Source organism: Phoxinus phoxinus (genome assembly GCF_949152265.1).
Source record: "Phoxinus phoxinus genome assembly, chromosome: 13".
Taxonomy (NCBI): domain Eukaryota; kingdom Metazoa; phylum Chordata; class Actinopteri; order Cypriniformes; family Leuciscidae; genus Phoxinus; species Phoxinus phoxinus.
The window spans coordinates 18,640,171-18,658,701 of NC_136888.1; the positions used below are offsets into that span (position 1 = coordinate 18,640,171).

The following is an 18,531-nucleotide window of genomic DNA, read 5'->3' on the forward strand; positions in this document are numbered from 1 at the left end:
GCCATTCACTCCCATTATAGCCTAATGCTTGGTAGAGCAATATTTTTTAAATATACTCAGATTGTGTTTGGCTGAAAGACAAAAGTCATATACACCTAGGATGGCTTGAGGGTGAGTAAATTATGGGATCATTTTTTTTTTTTTTGGTGAACTTAACCCTTTAAGCTTTTATCAGTCCTCCGTAACATATTTACCAAAAACTGTCTTTTGCATTGTTCCACGCTGTTGATGCAGCCATGTCTCTTATCTCTTTTCCTCAGATAACAGACATTACATAAATAATGATAAAAAGAGGCCTTTCCTAACTGAACATATTCAACTTTTAGTTGGTAGATACATTTTATTTCAAAACCCGGCAGAGAATTAGGCCTAGCAATTTTATGCAATGGGTAGGCTACCCGGCCCCCTGAAATTTTCATTGGGTTTTTGCTTTATAAGGTCTTCCGTTAACATCTCTTGAAGAAACTTTCACGTCTTGTTCTGCAATATAAATAGCGCACAGTCGTACCTGAAACGAGAATTTTGGAGGAGATGTGTTTTCTCAACAAGACCTAACCGTTCGCGTTGTGGTAGATGTAGTCTTTCTTTATTTAGTTGGCCTACAAATTTTCGTCACGGTCGCGCAGCACGTTACGCCCATGTCACGTGATGCCATTCACACGCGTGTTTCCTCCAGCAGCAGCAGCTGAGGTGATCATGGCCGATGTGTCGGAGAGGTCGTTACAGGTCGCTATAGTCGTTTCATTTGCGGCGGGTTTTGTCGCAGGCTGGCAGGCAAACAGAATGCGAAGAAAGTTCTTGGACTGGCGGAAAAAGCGGTTACAGGCCAAACTCGCAGAAACACAGAAGAAGCTAGACCTGTCATGACAGATACAAAATATCACGCAACCGACCTGGTGAGATGAGACATGCGCCTTTCATAATTTTAGGATAAATGGCTTTCGTTGGTAGCTCTAATCGGTTTTCTTTTTCTTTTTCTAGTGACTTTGGTCATCAAGGCCATGATTTCTCAAACAGAACGAGTCTGTAACAGCACCTCTTTTGGAGCTCTCAGCAGGAGCAAGCCTGGGATCAAAGACAGTACATTCTGGAGGAAAGCAATACAACCTTCAAGGACTTTAAACACTGAGAAACATTTTCCTTAATGTTTGTTAAAGCCATAAATCATAGTGTTTTTGTCTGTGCCTTCTCCTTTTCTGTGACAGTAAAATTAATTGAAATGTTTTATTAACTGTTGAGTCAATAAAAAAAAGTTATATGCACATTACTGTTGTGACATTACTCACTTTTGAGACATCAAGATCCAATTAAAGTAAGATGAAAAGTTAACAACTATATTTCCTACATTAATTTATTCAACTGACAGAACCTCAAATCAAGAACTGTGTTTCTTGGAGATCTTTGCTTATTTACATTGTCTATATAGATTTCCATGTCTTTTCGCAACAACAAGCTTGTAAGATTATATGGCATAACTTTTTTGACCTGGAATTCACACAGTTCAAATTCCCTGATATTTTAAAGTTTTTTTTAGGATTAGGGCAATTGTGCATGTAGAAACTGCATAGGTTTCCTGCTTTAGACATTTTCGGTAAGCATGTGTTTTTTAATTAAACAGAAGCACTTTCCAGAGAGCCAGAACCATCGGTTGAGTGTAAGTTTGAAGTCCAGCTCCCCCTCACTAGATGTAATTTGGGTATAATGGATGGGTCTAAAAGGTCCAACCACAGCTTCTCCATTAGATCCATAAAGTTTGTAGGTCAAGCTCAATCCACGACGTCTAGAGAGGTGGATCTGGACGCCATTTTGGCTCTGCAGTGAGTGAGCGCCACTTGCTTTTCCAGGAACCTGTTTTACCAGATTAGACAATCACAGCCCAAAGTAGGAATGAAGCAGGGGGGTCAGTCTCAGCCTCAGACATAATGAAACCATACTCGTTTAGGTCCTCCGAAATTGTCTGCATCGCAGAACAAGTTTAATAAATAAGAATGCAAAAGCGACTTTGAATTTTAAATGTAACTTTTTAGTCAATACTAAATTTCGATTTATTTATTTAAATAAATCTCTAAACTCCGCTTCGCGTCGTGCCTAACAACGCCCCCCACCTGTTTTCCCCAAAATAATCATTAGAGAAAGTTAAGATACATTTTTACTGTTCCTATGCACTACGTTGACAACGGGGATATACAAATCTCTATGGAGAAGTTAATACCAGCGACGTATTTGAAGAGAAGAGGATTAGGCTACATGATAAGTGCTATAATTTTTAGATAGTAAACAAGTGTTTACGAGAATATTGTTCTGCAGGATACCTTGTGATGACGATAGATGAATAGCGAAGTATGTAGTTTGAGAGCATATGTTATTTATAACTAATATCATTATATTTAAAATAAATAAATTTTGTTTTAAAAGTCATAGCTTAAGTTTAATATTTATTTAGGGTTTTCTGTTTGTTTGTTTGTTTATTTATTTATGCATTACAACATATTTGTTTACAAGGCTCAGTTATATCTTATATGTATAAATATAAATGTTAAACATTTTGGACATTCCTGAAATAAATATCAATATGCATGTTGATACATTACTTGCCTTTTACTTTTAGAGATTAAAAACTACAGTCTGTTCTTTTTGCTATTGATCTATGAAGCAAACTGGTTGGTAAGAAAGGGGGCATATTTTACCCCACCGCTGGGGCAAAACGCCCCCTTTGTGCAAAAATATTTTCAGTCAAAATACTAATTAATTATGAAGGCTGAGCAATTTTAATATTTGGTGAATAACTCCTGCCATAATCACTCAAAACTGGGATGGCAATTCTAGTCACATTTATGTTGTTTCATAGTGTAATGTCACATTTTCCTTAAGGGGGGGGGGGCGTTTCCCCCCACTCTACCCCTATTCACGATACAGCACACAGCCTCTCGTACCTTATTGCTTACATTTAAATTACTTAGTTATAAAAACATTAAAACGTGATTTAGACAAGTCATATGAAATTTACCAGATAAAATAAGTTTCAAAATAAAATTCACAGATGCAGACGTCTTCTTGCGCGCGCAGTGATGAGGTAATAACAACGTCACGTAAAGTATCTTAGCAACTTATCCGGAGCGTCTGTGATGGCGTCGCCGTTGCGTTTTGTTTCAGTAAATCTGAGCACGAGTGGGACGTTTCTTTAAATCTCGCATTTAAAATACCGTTTGTGTTAAACCTGCTGTCGTATTGTGTTGAAGACGAATAAAAGATGCCTCCGAAAAAGAGAGGACCACTTCAGACTGTCCAAAGAGATACGGATGTCATCAAGAGAAAGGTTGAACATGATCGGAGCGAATGTTTGTTCGTTCGCATTAGATTTGACATTTTACATTATATTTCTATTCTGTCATTCAGGTGGATGCTTTGGTACAGCAGGCTGCTCAACCAGATGGATCAGATTGCACTGAGATCTTTGAGAGGTAACGTTACTGACAGAAGACTTCTAGGCTAAGTTATCTGTTTTGTTTTTGAACCTCTAACGTTACTACATGAACCAGTTTGAATAATGCGTAACTTACTTGAGTTCTATATTGTTTTGCATATATCTAAGGTGATGTATAATTTTGTTTGCATTCCAGGTGCAAAGAGTTAAAGCGTGCAGTGGAGGAAATTACAAAGACTCTGAAGAAATTATCTAAAGTAAATCTTTATTTCTGTGTACTTGTATTGTCAATACATCTTACATGAATTGTATTAGTAGATATATATAATTTTTCATGTGTGTAGGCAGATGAGCCAGCTCCAGTGGGGAACTATGACCAGTGTAAGAGGGACGAGGAGAAGCGTTTGTTGAACTTGCATGAGCGTCTACAGTCTCTAGCTCTTCAGCTGCAGCCTCAGGATGAGTAAGTAACCTCATAAATTAATTCTAACAGAGTTTACAGCCTTTTTTTTGCAATCTATTACGCAAACATTTTTAGATCTACCTTTATGCTTTGGAAAAGAAAATTATATTTAAGGAGTTTTTTCAAACAGTAGCCTACTGGTGTCTTTGTTTCCCGGTCATAGGATAGCCGGACCTAGTTCTTCCCAGAGAGAACAGAAGAGCGATGAGGAAAATAGTGATGAAAAAGATGAGAGCTCTGAAGAGGAAGATTCAGAAGAGGAAGAAGTGCATGATGATGATGATGATGATGCTGACAGTGATGACGAGGATACAGATATCAGTCAAACTGCCACAGGACAGGAAACTGTTTCCTATGTTGCTCTTAGTGCATTTACAGGAGAGGAGGAAGGGGACCTCGGCATTCAGGTAATCATCTATGCATCTTATTTTAGTTATTAAATGCTTCAATTTAAATAGTTATTTTCTTGCATTGAGAAATGTATTGTTTTGTGTTGTCAGAAAGGAGAGGTTTTGAAAGTTCTCTCTAAGAATAAGGATGGATGGTGGCTGGCTCAGAACTCAAATGGCCAGAAGGGCCTTGTGCCTAAAACCTTCCTCAAGGTCTGTATAATATCACAGATACTCAGTGAGTATGTTTGATAGCGTGTAAGGTCATATAAACAGTGGCCATAAACATATAGGCCGTAAAAAAAAAAAGTAGTGTTGGGAAATGCCATAAATGGTTTAACCATGTAAAGCCTGTCAGAAAAATCTAATATTTTGAAAAGGATCAGTTTATTGACCTTACAGACAAAAGAAAATCTTTAAAAAAGATTTTTATGAGTCATATAGTATGATTCAGGAGAATGTGGAGCTCATACTCAAGGAGGGGGAAAAACTATTTATTCAGAAGCAAAAATGTGCAATTTGGTGCAGTTGCTGACATTTGAATGGCCAAAAGGTAAGATTAAATTCTGATGGATTTATTGTAATGTAAATCAATTACCGTAGATTTTTATAAGTACTTCCATAAAATGCATATAAATATTAGTTGTAACTATATATCTCTCAATAGTATGTCTTAGTAAGATTGTATTTAAATGAAATCATCCATGCATTTAAAGGATCACTTTATGATCAATGTAATGTAATGCAATGCAATGCTATACAATAATGATTAAGAGATGTACAATTACGGTAAGTATTCTTCAAAAGCCTGATGAGGCATCATATGTGATCAGTTTTGCTTTTCAGATCAGCGTTTTGTCAGGTAATTTAGTGTAAATGTGGACATCAAGATTAGAGGAAAAACTGCATCTCATGTAAACACTGATTTCTGATTTGCCAGAGTATGGTTTTTATAATGTTTTATTACCGATTTGATTGAGATGTTCACATTATGCATTTAAAGTATTTATATAATATTTATATTATACTTTTACGTTCTCTGAATCATATTCCAGAACAGTTAGGGATTGGTGCAGCACTTTTATAAAAATACAATATAAACTTTTTTTTTATATTTTGCGATCGCATAGGAAACCAGACAAGTGTTTAGATAATTAACATGGATGAATTACATCTGCAGATGTATTTGAACTCTCAGTCTTCTCAGAAGGATAGTGGAAGAGAGAATGAAGATGAGGAGGAGAGTGAGGAGGAACAGGAGTCTGACATAAAGTCCAGGTAATATCCCCTCTCTCTCCACTAGAGAGCAGCATTGTTTTCATAATTAGTTTTTTGCACGTCTGTGCTTTTTTTTCTTTATTAAAGTGCAGTGAATATAGTTAATCATTTATTACAGTTGAAATGAATTAATCACAAGTTTAAGTTAAAATAAAGTCTTTATTAAAGAAAATTATTAAATACTGTCTCTTTTCCAACTAGCAAAACATCCAATTGGAACACAGTCCGGAAGGCTGTTACTGAGGTATATTCTATTTGAATAATTATATCCTTAAATTCACAATGAAATCAAAATGTACTAATCTAATTAGTTTTTAATTAGTTTTCTAATATTTTTTTATGGAATATTGCAGTATTATTTATAAATAATTTATCTATGCACATAATTTTTTTCTTTATTGTGCCTTGAAACTGCCTTCGTAATCTTTGATCAAAATAACTTTCCCTCCTCTTACAACGACATCTCTTCTCTTTTTCTCATTTTCTTTTATTTGTAGGACAGGACATAAGACAAAATATAGGAGGACAGCACCGTAAATACAAAACAAACCTGCAAACAAACAAATTAATAAACAAACAAAAAAGAAAGTAGGTTTTAGATGTGAAGTGTAGGTGCTAGCTTGTGTTGTGCATGTTTACCTCCATCTTGTATATGCTGAAGTATATAAGTAAAGCAGAGTGTTTGAAGAAGGAGAGAGGAAAAATTTGAAGAGGGGGAGAGAGAGGAAAGAATGAAAAATATATAAATATACTGTATATATACATACCTACATACAGATTTAAAAACATACATTCATTTCCCTCGTTCTCTTCCCTTCTTTGTTGACGTGGGTGGGACAACCTGTCATTCACATGAGATCCGATCCAATCAATTCCCAATGGGAAAAGAAAAAAAATCCAGTCCTGTCCTACATTTTTTTTTTTTTTTTTTTATACCACCTTTAATAATCTAAATACTAATGCACCCTTGTTGTATATATATTAAGACACACACTGAAGTGTGCTTGTATGTTTTGTCTGCAGATAGATGCTACTGATGTGCTGTCAGCGATGGGTGCCATCCCTCCAGGCTTCAGACCTTCCAATCTCTCCAGACACCTAGAAGAAGGTCACTATGTGTCTCTATATTTTGCAAAACCTATAGATAGAAGGCCATTTACAGTTTTTAGTTAACCAGAAGGCAGTTTGTGTTTACCACATTAAAACATCTGGTAAGAATTCAGATTTTATAATAGTGTATTATACTTGTATTATACATGTGCTGTTTGTATGTGTGTTTGTGTTGAGCAGGGACATCTTACAGAGCAAGTCACTTCATTCAGCCCAAGCTTAGCCAATCACAACTCTCCTTTCAAGATCTCCATATGGACCCAGACACAGGCAAGGTACCTAACTGCAAAGCAAACTAGCTACATTTACAAAAATGTTATGTAAAACAAAATATGTACATTTATTTAAGGCAAGACACTACAGGCACATTAACACAATTTTTTCATGCACTGGCCAATTTTGTGATTTTATGCCTATTTGGCTGTTTATAAAGTGTTGTTTCAGAGTAGTGGAAGGAAAACATCCATAATACATGTATAATTTGCCTGATTTCATACAACATTTAATTCCTAAAACCATGGTGATTTTTTTTTTTTTTTCTGGCTGTTGACGGTATTGTCTGATTTATGGAGTGATAAAATGATATATCCAAATAACCTCTGTAAAAACCATCTCTAATATGACAATAAAATGAAACAAGAATTTTGAACTTTGCTTATCCAATGTTCTGATTTCTGTTCTGGAAATTTATGCAAAATAGTGCATATTTAATTAGAGATACTGCCTCATTTGCATATTTAAACAATATTTCAGCACAAAAAAATGTTTGCAATTCTTAATGTAATCAACCAACTGGGGAAGTATGGTGATATGTGTTACAGTGGCGTTAGTTAAATTATTTACCCTATTCACATGGGGTGTCTTGCCTTAAAAATATTTATTATATGAAGAAAAAAAAATACATTATAATGTTTTCTTTTTTAATATGCATATATAAATATATAGTGATGGGCATTCAAGTGGATGGTTGAGGAGATTCCCCCCTACCATATATAAAGCTCTTTTAGTGTTTAGAAAAGTGCTATATAAATTCAATGCATTATTATTATACATTTATAAGGTGAGTGTGTGTTTGTCCAGGTTCACGGGCGCCCATCTAGAGTGAGTTTAACCCTGACCCTGTGGAGCTGTAGAATGATCCCATCCCCTGGGGTCGGGTTACAGGTGCTTAGCAGGCACGTTCGGCTCTGTGCATTTAATGGAACCCAGGTAACACACACACACACACATACATACTGGTGGATCTACAACCAATATGATTGCCCTATTTGACCTTAAAAGAGAGATATTTACATACAAATGTTTCGTGGAAAAGCTTGAGTAATGATTCTGACATCATGTGTTACTCATGTGGAACAGTAATCAGGGCGGACCATTTGTAACAAAAAATAATAATAAAGCAAAAGCACCATGGTGCCTGAATTAAAACAGGTGCAATCCAAATGCATGAGTGTAAAACACTAGACGTCATATTTGAGTCTTGAGTGTTAACAATTCAATCCTTTTATTCCTGGTATCTCTACAATATTTGTCTTTCACAACTCAGTTTTGGTTTCTGTGCACTGAATGTGAATTATTTTTGATTACTTATCATCAAGAATTTAAAGTATTCAGTAGAGGACCAGGAAGTGTTTCGGTGCATGTTTATAGTTAATAAGTGGAATGTTATTGTGTAATGTCCTACGTTCATTGTGCACAATCTTTTCTTTGACGTTTCTGAATGAGTCTCTTAAGTCATTGTAAACAGCAGAACTATTCTAAGGCACATTCAAAACCCATAAATCCCGTTTTTTGTCTCCTTTAATCACTAAAGTTGTTCATTCTTCACTTGTTTTTGGCCTTGTTCCTTCATCTCTTAAATATCTTATTATTACTCCAAACTTAAGAAACCTGGGGCTGATCCATCCAATGTAACTTGTATCCGATTTCTAATTTGCCATTATTTCTAACATTTTGGAAAAGTGTGTTGTAGCTTAGGTCATCAAATCATACAATAAATGTCTGGCTTTTGTCCAGAGTCTGCTTGTTAAAATCACCAACGACCTGTTGCTAGCAGCTGGTTCTGGTTTATATAACCATACTTGTCCTTCTTGATCTGAGTGCGACCTTCAATACCATCTCGCATAATATTCTCCTTGACAGGTTAGCTTCCGTTAGGGTTACTGGCACCCCGTCTTGGTTTAAATCCATATCTCTCTGGTCATACACAGTTCGTTCAACTTTATTGATGTCCATGTTTATTGTAAACAGGTGTTGTGTGACATGCTGTGTACATGGTGTCATTGTTTGTCTTTCTCTCTCTCTCTCTCTCTTCCCTGTCAGGTTTTGAGTAACATTCACACAGTCAGAGCCACTTACAACTTCAAGAGCCAAAAGACATGGAGTTTTTCTCCACGGGTAAGACAAAAGTACACTTAAACACATGCAAACACATGTCCAAACGTCTGATGCCACATTAAAAATTATTTAAACTTGAAAATAAACAAGGTTTTAATATTGACATTTGAAAAAAAGAAATGTTATAATTTAAAATTAACAAGACATATTTAAGGTTTTGCACTATATCTAGGTCAGTAAGCAAAGATAATGATAATGTGACTCTTTGTACTGACAGTCAGATATTCTTGCTTCCAATGAAGCACAGATGCTTTTTGGATCATGCTTGAGAAAATGATCATCAGGTTTTACACACTTGTGAAGCTCATGCAAGCTTGAAGGCAGCAGAGCAGGCACAAGAGGGGCAAACCAAATACTAAAACATTCTGAAATTCATGTTCATTTATCAATTCAACGTTACAATCAAATTGTTATAATGGTAATGTAATCTGAAATACAGTTCTGGAATCTAACAGTTTGTAATTTTTTGATCTGTATTTTTCCTGTATGTGTGTGTTTTAGATGACTGGGATGCTTCCCTGTCTACTGGATGGAGAGTGTTTCCTGCGTTGTGACTCTGAATCTCCTGATCTTGGAATTCTGTTTGAATTGGGTGTGACCTACATAAGAAATGTAAGCAATAGTTTCTTGGAAAAAAAAAAATCTTATCATTTAAACAATTATATGGCAGTACCACCCAACTCTGATTACTGAGGACATGGCCTTGATCTAACCTCAGAAAAACAAAAGAACTGTTTTCTCCTACCCTCTCATATATTTACATAAACGCACACAATGATGTCTACTAAAGAGGCCTTACCCTTTTACAATGTCTTGATTTTGATTTCCGGGGTCTACTGGAATACTGGAACGCTTTTTAGATTTTGCACATATTTTACATTCGTTGCAGCACCTTTTCTTCTTCCCAGTTTGTCTGGGAATAACGCTCTGTTTAGTTTCTGTTTCTATGAAGCCCCTCCTTCCAAAAACACAATGTGCTCTGATTGGTCAGCTGGACCTGTATGTTGTGATTGGTCAACCGCTTCAAGTGTGTTTTGGAAATGTCATCATGCCCCTTACCATAACTGCCTTTTCCCAAAATGGCACCCTAAGCACTCGCGGTCTTCCTACGAGTTCGCACTTTCGTGACGTAACGCTTCTTTGACTGTTGGGAAGAAGTCTGCTGCGCAGTGCGGGGTCGGTAAAAGTGCGAATCGAGGGTGCATATCAGCGCATAAAAGGGGGCGCTCGCGAGCACCCTTCTGAGACCTAAAATGACAAATGGGAAACCCTACGGACACACGCACATGGCAACCATTGTAAGTCCACAAGACCGAAAGTGCATATGAAGTGTGCCATTTGGGACAGGCCCAACAGTGAGTTTCAACACCCTCCTAGTGCATCTCAGCCAGGCCTCGTCCCTTTTTTTTTGTGTGTATGTCTTGGGAAGGAATTAATTAAAGGTACAACATGTAAAAAACATTAATCAAAATATACAATTGAGGTTGTTCAAGGAGTTCAGAAACAGTGCTTACTGATATAGACAATATCTCCCTTTGGAGTGGACTTTGTGCTTTGTAACTTTGCAGACCTTTTACATGCCCAAAGAGCAACATTATACATACAAATTAAATTAAATTAAAAAGTCCTTTTTAAAGGGATTCACCCAAAAATGAAAAATTCTGCCATTTACTCACCATCATGTTGTTCCACACCTGAATTACTTTTTCTTTTGAGGAACACAAAAGAAGATATTTTGAAGAACATTGGGAACCAAACAACATGGGAGCCCATTGACTTTCATTTTATGGACAAAAACTCTGAGACGTTTATAAAAAATAATAATAATAATGTATGTGTGTTCCACAGAAGAAAGTAAGTTATACAGGTTTGGAGCAACAAGAGGGTTCTGTTTTTCACAATGGCTCTGCAGGTGTAAAAGTGTATGTGCTCTCTGTTTCAGTCCACAGGGGAGAGAGGAGACCTCAGCTGTGGCTGGGCGTTCCTTAAACTGTTTGATGAAAGTGGAGCACCCATTACTTTACGGTACGCACACATTCTCTCATTACAATTTGACTGATGCACATTAGTTCTATTGTTTCCTTACATACTTGCTCACAAACTAAAGTATATGCATGTGTGCAGGACACAAGAGCTTACTATTCATGGTGGCACACCATTTGAGAGAGACACCGATATGGATACCACATCTACCAAAAGAGGTAACGTTCTCTCACAAAAATACCCATACTCTCTCACATACAAGCCATTTTGTTCTGTTCTGTTCTCTCCTCAGGTTATCCCACTGGTGTGTTTCAGCAGATGTTGCTGTCCAGGAAGATGCCAAAGCTAGTTGTTAAGCTTAAATCCGTAAACTCACGCAGCAGAGTGCTTCTGAAGTAAGAATGCCTTCACACCAGAGTATACATTAATGTTCAGAAGAGTTTTTGGTAACACTTTAGTTCAGGGTAAATTTGTCACTATTAAAGGGATAGTTCACAATGAAAATTCTGTCATCATATACTCACCCTCAAGTTGTTTCAAACCTGTATGAATTTCTTTCTTCTGCTGAACACAAAGGAAGATATTTTGAAAAATGTCAGTAACAAAACAGTTACCAGGTCCCATTGACTTCCATAGTATTTTTTTTTCCTACTATGGAAGTCAATGGGACCTGGTAACTGTTTGGTTACTGACATTTTTCAAAATATCTTCCTTTGTGTTCAGCAGAAGAAAGAAATTCATACAGGTTTGAAACAACTTGAGGGTGAGTATATGATGACAGAATTTTCATTTTAAAGTGAACTATCCCATTAAGTAGTTGTTAGGAGTTTGAGGTAAAGGTCATAGTTAATAGAGAATTGGACCCTAATCTAGATCTAAATGTTTTTGAAATAAGTCACTTATGCTCACCAAGGCTGCTTTTTTTTTAGTTGAAAATACTGTAAAACAGTAATGTTGTGAAATATTAATTTAATAACTTTCTATCTTAATACATTTTAAAAATGTGATGATGACAAAGCTGAATTATTACTCTAGCATCAGCATCATTACTCCAGTCTTCAGTTTCACATGATCCTTCAGAAATCATTCTAATTTGCTGACATAACATTTATTAATTATTATTATTATCATCAATGTTGAAAGCAGTTCTGCTTCTTAATATTTTTGTGGAAACCATAATCAGAAAAGAACAGCATTTATTTGAAACAGAAATCTTTTGTAACATTATAAATGTCTTTACTATCACTTTTAAACAATTTAATGCATAATTACTTTAAATTCATTTTGGTAACGCTTTAGATTACAGCCCGGAAAGTACTGCGTAATTACAATGAAATTACAGTGTAACTTTCGGTAATTACAGTGTACCTATAAAGTACTTATGTGTAAGTATAGGGGAACAATATGTAAAGTCTTGGGAATAAAGGGGTAACAACCAGGAAAATACTGCGTAATTAAAACTAAATTACAGTGTAACTGTCGGTAATTACAGTGTACCTATAAAGTACGTACGTGTAAGTATATAGGGGAACAATGTAAAGTTTTGGAATAAAGGGGTAACAACCAGGAAAAAAAAAAAATTATTTAGGCAAATTATTAAGTATTTTAGAACTACGGGGTACTTATACTATAATACAATCTTACTTTTGGGAGCAATTTAGCGAGTAGGCTACATACACTGCACCTTTTTGTAATAATAGTGTATACAAATACAAGGCTTTTTTCAAATTACGGGCTAGCCTATATATCAGTGCATTTATAAAGTAGGCTAATTTGTTTTTATTGCAAAGGTGCACTGATTAAGTTGTTTCAAGGCAAGTAAAACTATTGCAACTTTTTTTTTTTTTAAATGCTGGGGAAATATACTCTTGTTTCTTGTAGTTACAGGGTACGTATGACATTGCGGGCCGTAAATTAAAGTGGTACTTCTTACCCTCTTGTTTCTTGTAGTTACAGTGTAAGTATGACATTGCGGGCCGTAAATTAAAGTGGTGCTTCTTACCCTCTTGTTTCATGTAGTTACAGGGTAAGTACAATAAAAACACATGTAAACACACAATCTGATATCACTTGGAAAACTTTATTTGAAAAACAACTTATTTTAAAACGGATTTACAACACTTGCTTGACTCTTGTTCCTCTTCATCTTTCTTTCCACTGATAAATCTTAAGAAGGAATCCCATGTCTCTTGCTATTCTGTATTATGTGTTAAAAGAAAATAGTACAGAAATGTCCTCACCATTTACTCATCTTTTACCCTCATGTCATCCGAGATGTATATGAATTTCCTTCTTCAGATTAACACAATTTTTTTTTTTAGAAAAATATATAATCTCTGTGAATGCATAATGCAAGCCCATGTGTTCCTAAAAGTTGACATCAAACAGCACATACAGCAATAACTAAAGTAATCCATACGACCCCAATGGATGAATCAATGTCTTCTGAAGTGAGACGATAAGTGTTTGTAAGAAAAATACCAAATATTTAAACATTTTATCGCTTCCGTTCCGACCAACTTTCACTTGCGCGTGCATGAGAGGGTTGAGTTCACGCTTGACACGCGTGACGTAAGCGCGCCGAGAAACCGAATGTCGATTTTTTTTTTTTTTTTTTTATGCTCACAACAAAATACAAACAATAACACATAATAATAATGAAAAACAAACAAAACAGAAGAACAGAGATGGCAGTTCTCGCGCGAGTTTCACATCTAACTCCCGCGAGAACGTAATGAACGCGTGAAGCTTCACCAAACACGAAGCCAAGCCGACTCTCATGCACTCGCTGGACGCTGGTGACAGTTGGTCGGTAGCGAAAAGATGAGTAAATTACGAGAACATTTCTGGGTGTACTGTATTTTCTTTTAATACATAATACAGAATAGCAAAAGACTCCTTCTTAAGATTAGGCTAATCAGTGGAATGATAGAAAAAGAAGAAGAGGAACAAGAGGAGGAGGAGGAAGTAGGAAGCCATGCAAAAATGTATAGCCTACTTTCTGTCAGGACTTTAGTATTTGAAATGAAAAGTTGATTTTAAAAAAGGAATAAAGTCCTTTTTTGAAATAAGTTGTTTTTCAAATAAAGTTTTCCAAGTGATATCAGATTGTGTGTTTACATGTGTTTTTATTGTCTACTTACCCTGTAACTACATGAAACAAGAGGGTAAGAAGCACCACTTTAATTTACGGCCCGCAATGTCATACTTACCCTGTAACTACAAGAAACAAGAGGGTAAGAAGCACCACTTTAATTTAGGCCCGCAATGTCATACTTACCCTGTAACTACAAGAAACAAGAGGGTAAGAAGCACCACTTTAATTTACGGCCCGCAATGTCATACTTACCCTGTAACTACAAGAAACAAGAGTATATTTCCCCAGCATTTAAAAAAAAAAAAAGTTGCAATAGTTTTACTTGCCTTGAAACAACTTAATCAGTGCACCTTTGCAATAAAAACAAATTAGCCTACTTTATAAATGCACTGATATATAGGCTACCCCGTAATTTGAAAAAAGCCTTTATGTATTTGTATACACTATTATTACAAAAAGGTGTATGTAGCCTACTCGCTAAATTGCTCCCAAAAGTAAGATTGTATTATAGTATAAGTACCCCGTAGTTCTAAAATACTTACAGTATAAATAATTTGCCTAATTTTTTTTTTTTTTTTTCCTGGTTGTTACCCCTTTATTCCAAAACTTTACATTGTTCCCCTATATAATTACACGTACGTACTTTATAGGTACACTGTAATTACCGAAAGTTACACTGTAATTTAGTTTTAATTACGCAGTATTTTCCTGGTTGTTACCCCTTTATTCCCAAGACTTTACATATTGTTCCCCTATACTTACACATAAGTACTTTATAGGTACACTGTAATTACCGAAAGTTACACTGTAATTTCATTGTAATTACGCAGTACTTTCCGGGCTGTAATCTAAAGCGTTACCTTCATTTTCTTTTACTCGTGCTGATCCAAAACGTTTGAACAGTAGTATGTATACTTACATTTTTATTGCCAGCTGTAGGATTCAACATTGTTTTTTTGATAAATATTCATGAAAAAGCAATTATGTTCTTGTAACTAAATATTTGTTTCCCTAAATGTTTTTTTTTTTTTTCATAAGTCTGCTGCCAGACACTATTGTAGGAAGTCTGTCCACAGTGCACCTCCTGGCAACATACAGGCAAATACTCGCTGATGCTCTTTTACTTGACAGAGTCACCATGTGTAATGCAGGTAACACACACATAAACACATTTTGTCTTTGAGCTTGATGTGTATCTAATGTGTATCTAAGGTTCCTGGCACATCACAACACTATATGCACTGTATTTGGTAAGAAAGGGTCTGGCATGAAAGCAAATGTAAATGTAAAACACACATGGAAATGAAAATCTGAATGTAAATAACTTTAGATTGGTTCTGTGTTCTCTATCCCAGATCTGATCTGCAGCTCCGTTCTAGCCTCCTTCCCTGATGTTGTAGATCAGCCAGACCTGATGGATGCGTTTAGGGTGAGGCTGGTTACATAAACGCATGTTTACTTAGCATTTACATAAACCTTTTATTTTCATTTCTATATACGTATAGTTACTACAATCTAACCTGAACCCCACCCTTAAATGCATGTTTATAATTTATTAAAATGTTTATTTTAATATGGCTGTTTTAATATTTTATATTATTTAATTTAATATTATTTAATTTATTTAATATTATAAATATATTTATTGTAATATATTTATAATGCATTTGCATGTTTATAGTTTATTAAAAGATTATATTATTAAATTAATTATTAAATATGTATTGTCATTCAATATAATAATTATTTTAATTAAGAATTAATATAAAGGATTTAAAAAACAATAATGGTATGTAATTAACATCCTACTAGTATGTTAAATTATTAATAATAATTGAAAATAAAATTTAATATAAAAAGCATTTTTATTTAAATTATTTTATATATATTTAATTTCATTTTCCAGTTGAGAACCAAAGGTCATTTTTTTTTCAGATTAAATTAACTTTTGGGGACAAAACTATACCATCACGTACATGGTAGTATAATATGGGGTAGGTGTTATAAAATGTATTAAACTTGAACCTGATTTTACAGAAATCATGGACCGAATCAGAGAGTAACCTGAGAAGATCTGATAAGGTAAAGGTGTACGTGAATGTCACACAATTGCCACAGTACTAGGATTATAAAAAATGTATTCATGCTGTTCGCATACAATGTGTTTCTGTTTCTGTGTATTGCAGAGGGATATCAATGTGTTAAAGCAGATGTTTGTGAGCGTTTATATGGCCAGTGTGTTTCCATTGTTGTACTCTGCGGAGATGCCCACTCCCTGCTGGGCGGACGAGGAAGTGGAGTCTCAACGTGCTCGTATCATCTACAGCCCTTCCCAAAAAATCTCAGTAGAAACTATGCTGTCCTCCCAATGTTCACATCAAGCCTTTGACATCACACAGGTCACCTATGACCTCATCAGCAGAGCCCAGCACTGACTCTAGAGACAGACCTATCACATGGTCCTACAAAAGAGAAGTGTCCAATATATCAAAAAAAGAATGTATTTTCAAAATGTATGTAAATATAAAAAATATAAATAAAACCATTTAATCTTTCACTCTCTGTGTGTGTGTGTGTGTTTTACCTTAAATAATGGCCTAATTTTAAGTACCACACCTCCTGATCACAACTCCTCCCTCTTTCTTTTGTTTTCTTGTTGTTTCTCACTCATACGCATGACTACATGGTTTAAGTACACACCCCTCCATCTTTAATAGAAGACTTATTTAAACATGCCACTCCTTTAAAACATCTTGCACACTTAGAAAACTGAAAAACCGCCTCACCCAGCCATCCCCAGGTGTGGTGTCAGATGCTTACAAAGAAGGAAACATGAATCAGCATTAATTGTTCTGAAAAAAATTACTGTATTATCACTGAAGAGGTGTCATGCCAACTGAATTTTTTGTCTTCTTATACTGTATTATATAAGTCAGCTGGTGCTCACACGTAACATGTGTCTGTGCTGTAATAATAAGTATGTATATGTTCTGTACTGTACACTGTAGTCACAAATAGTTCTGCTACCAATATCCAAGTAGAGACTGATCAATATGAACTTATATTTTACAATCGGTAGCTAAACTACAGGCAAGCTACTGTTTAACATTACAAGCTAGTAACAAAAATAGCAAATTACATTGAAGCTCTTCGAATTTTTTTTATTTATATGATATAGTTTCAATCAGAGCAACTAAAGAATCAGATGTGCTTCTGAAAAAATAGTTTATTAGCTAATGTAAATTTCAACTACATTCGCTTTTAGCTACATTAACTATTTTTAGTTAGTTACTCCTTGAGACTTTGATACTGCAGTAAATTGTTCCAAGAACTAGTGTGCTGCCAACAAAGGGAGCATTTTAAGGTGTCATAGGCACGCTTCTGATGCAAAGACTGTTCAAAAAGGTAGACGACTTGTTTATGCTGACCTTTAAGATACTTTTTTTTTGGCATCAGAACCACATGATTCTGCCTGAAGAAGGCAATCTCAGAAAGCACTGCAAAAAGTTCAGTGAAAAATAATTTTACCCAAAATGTATGTGTGCTGTTAGCTTAGCAACACTGTTAACGTTAGAATCCACTGTTTGCACCTTAAGTAATTCACCCAAAAATGAAAATGCTGTCATTTACTCACCATCATGTCATTCTACAGTAAACCTGTATGACTTACTTTTTTCTGTTGAACATCTAAAACAAAGTTGAAACATTCTTCAAAATATCTTCTTTTTATCTTTTTGAGAGTAAATTATGATTTTTTTTTTTATCATTATAACTCTGACATTCTGGTTCTGACATTCCAGGACAAAAATTAACACTTGTTATATATAACAATATTTCATACATAATCTTAAATGTAAAAAGTTATGTACATTATATAATGAATTATGCTGTCAGTCTGTGCTGAAAAAAAAGTATGTGACCAGTAATGTTTTTTTCCCAATTGGTTTCTGTCTCCACACTCCCAGTGTTTATAGAGAAATAATAGAGACTGGTCTGACCACATTCCATCTTTTAATTCACCAGTTAGAATTCCATAGAGTTTCTTTCCTAATAGTTCAGCGCTCATTCCGATCATGAGGAATATCAAAATAATTCGTCCATCCTCAATTTGTAAGACAACATGAACAGAAAAGCCTTCAATAAGTTGTCGCATGATGATCACTTTCATCAGTACATTGTTGGGGAAGATTGAGTATTTAGGTGTGTGTGCAGGTGTGTCAGGACTGTCTGATTCCAGAGTGTTCACATTTCACCACTGCTCATGAAACCCGAGTTAGTAAGATGACACACCGGGGTGACCTGCTGCTGTGGTGATAGAAAAGCATTAGAGCCCAAAGTCAACACACACTGTCTGGACAGAGACGATAGATGCTGGAGATAATTATACATT

The 18,531-nt window shown here is 35.3% G+C and overlaps 1 protein-coding gene across 5 annotated transcripts; it reads left to right on the plus strand.

Moving 5' to 3' along the window:
* Positions 1-632: 632 nt before the first annotated feature.
* Positions 633-16,703, plus strand: LOC307009176 (mitoregulin-like). 5 transcript variants are annotated; one of them, XM_079632727.1, is made up of 21 exons: positions 633-896; positions 982-3,316; positions 3,397-3,461; positions 3,621-3,681; positions 3,769-3,887; positions 4,051-4,294; positions 4,388-4,489; positions 5,457-5,554; positions 5,756-5,798; positions 6,578-6,662; positions 6,845-6,939; positions 7,745-7,873; positions 8,987-9,061; positions 9,563-9,673; positions 11,004-11,086; positions 11,186-11,262; positions 11,337-11,439; positions 15,180-15,292; positions 15,497-15,570; positions 16,179-16,223; positions 16,328-16,703. In XM_079632727.1, exons 2-21 carry the CDS (start codon positions 3,251-3,253, stop codon positions 16,574-16,576), a joined length of 2,037 nt encoding a protein of 678 aa, XP_079488853.1. In that variant the 5' UTR covers positions 633-896; positions 982-3,250; the 3' UTR covers positions 16,577-16,703. The 5 variants fall into 5 exon arrangements, with proteins under 5 accessions (XP_079488853.1, XP_079488854.1, XP_079488855.1 ...); XM_079632728.1 differs by having other exon boundaries at positions 5,484-5,554; XM_079632729.1 differs by having other exon boundaries at positions 5,487-5,554.
* The last annotated feature ends 1,828 nt before the right edge of the window (positions 16,704-18,531 follow it).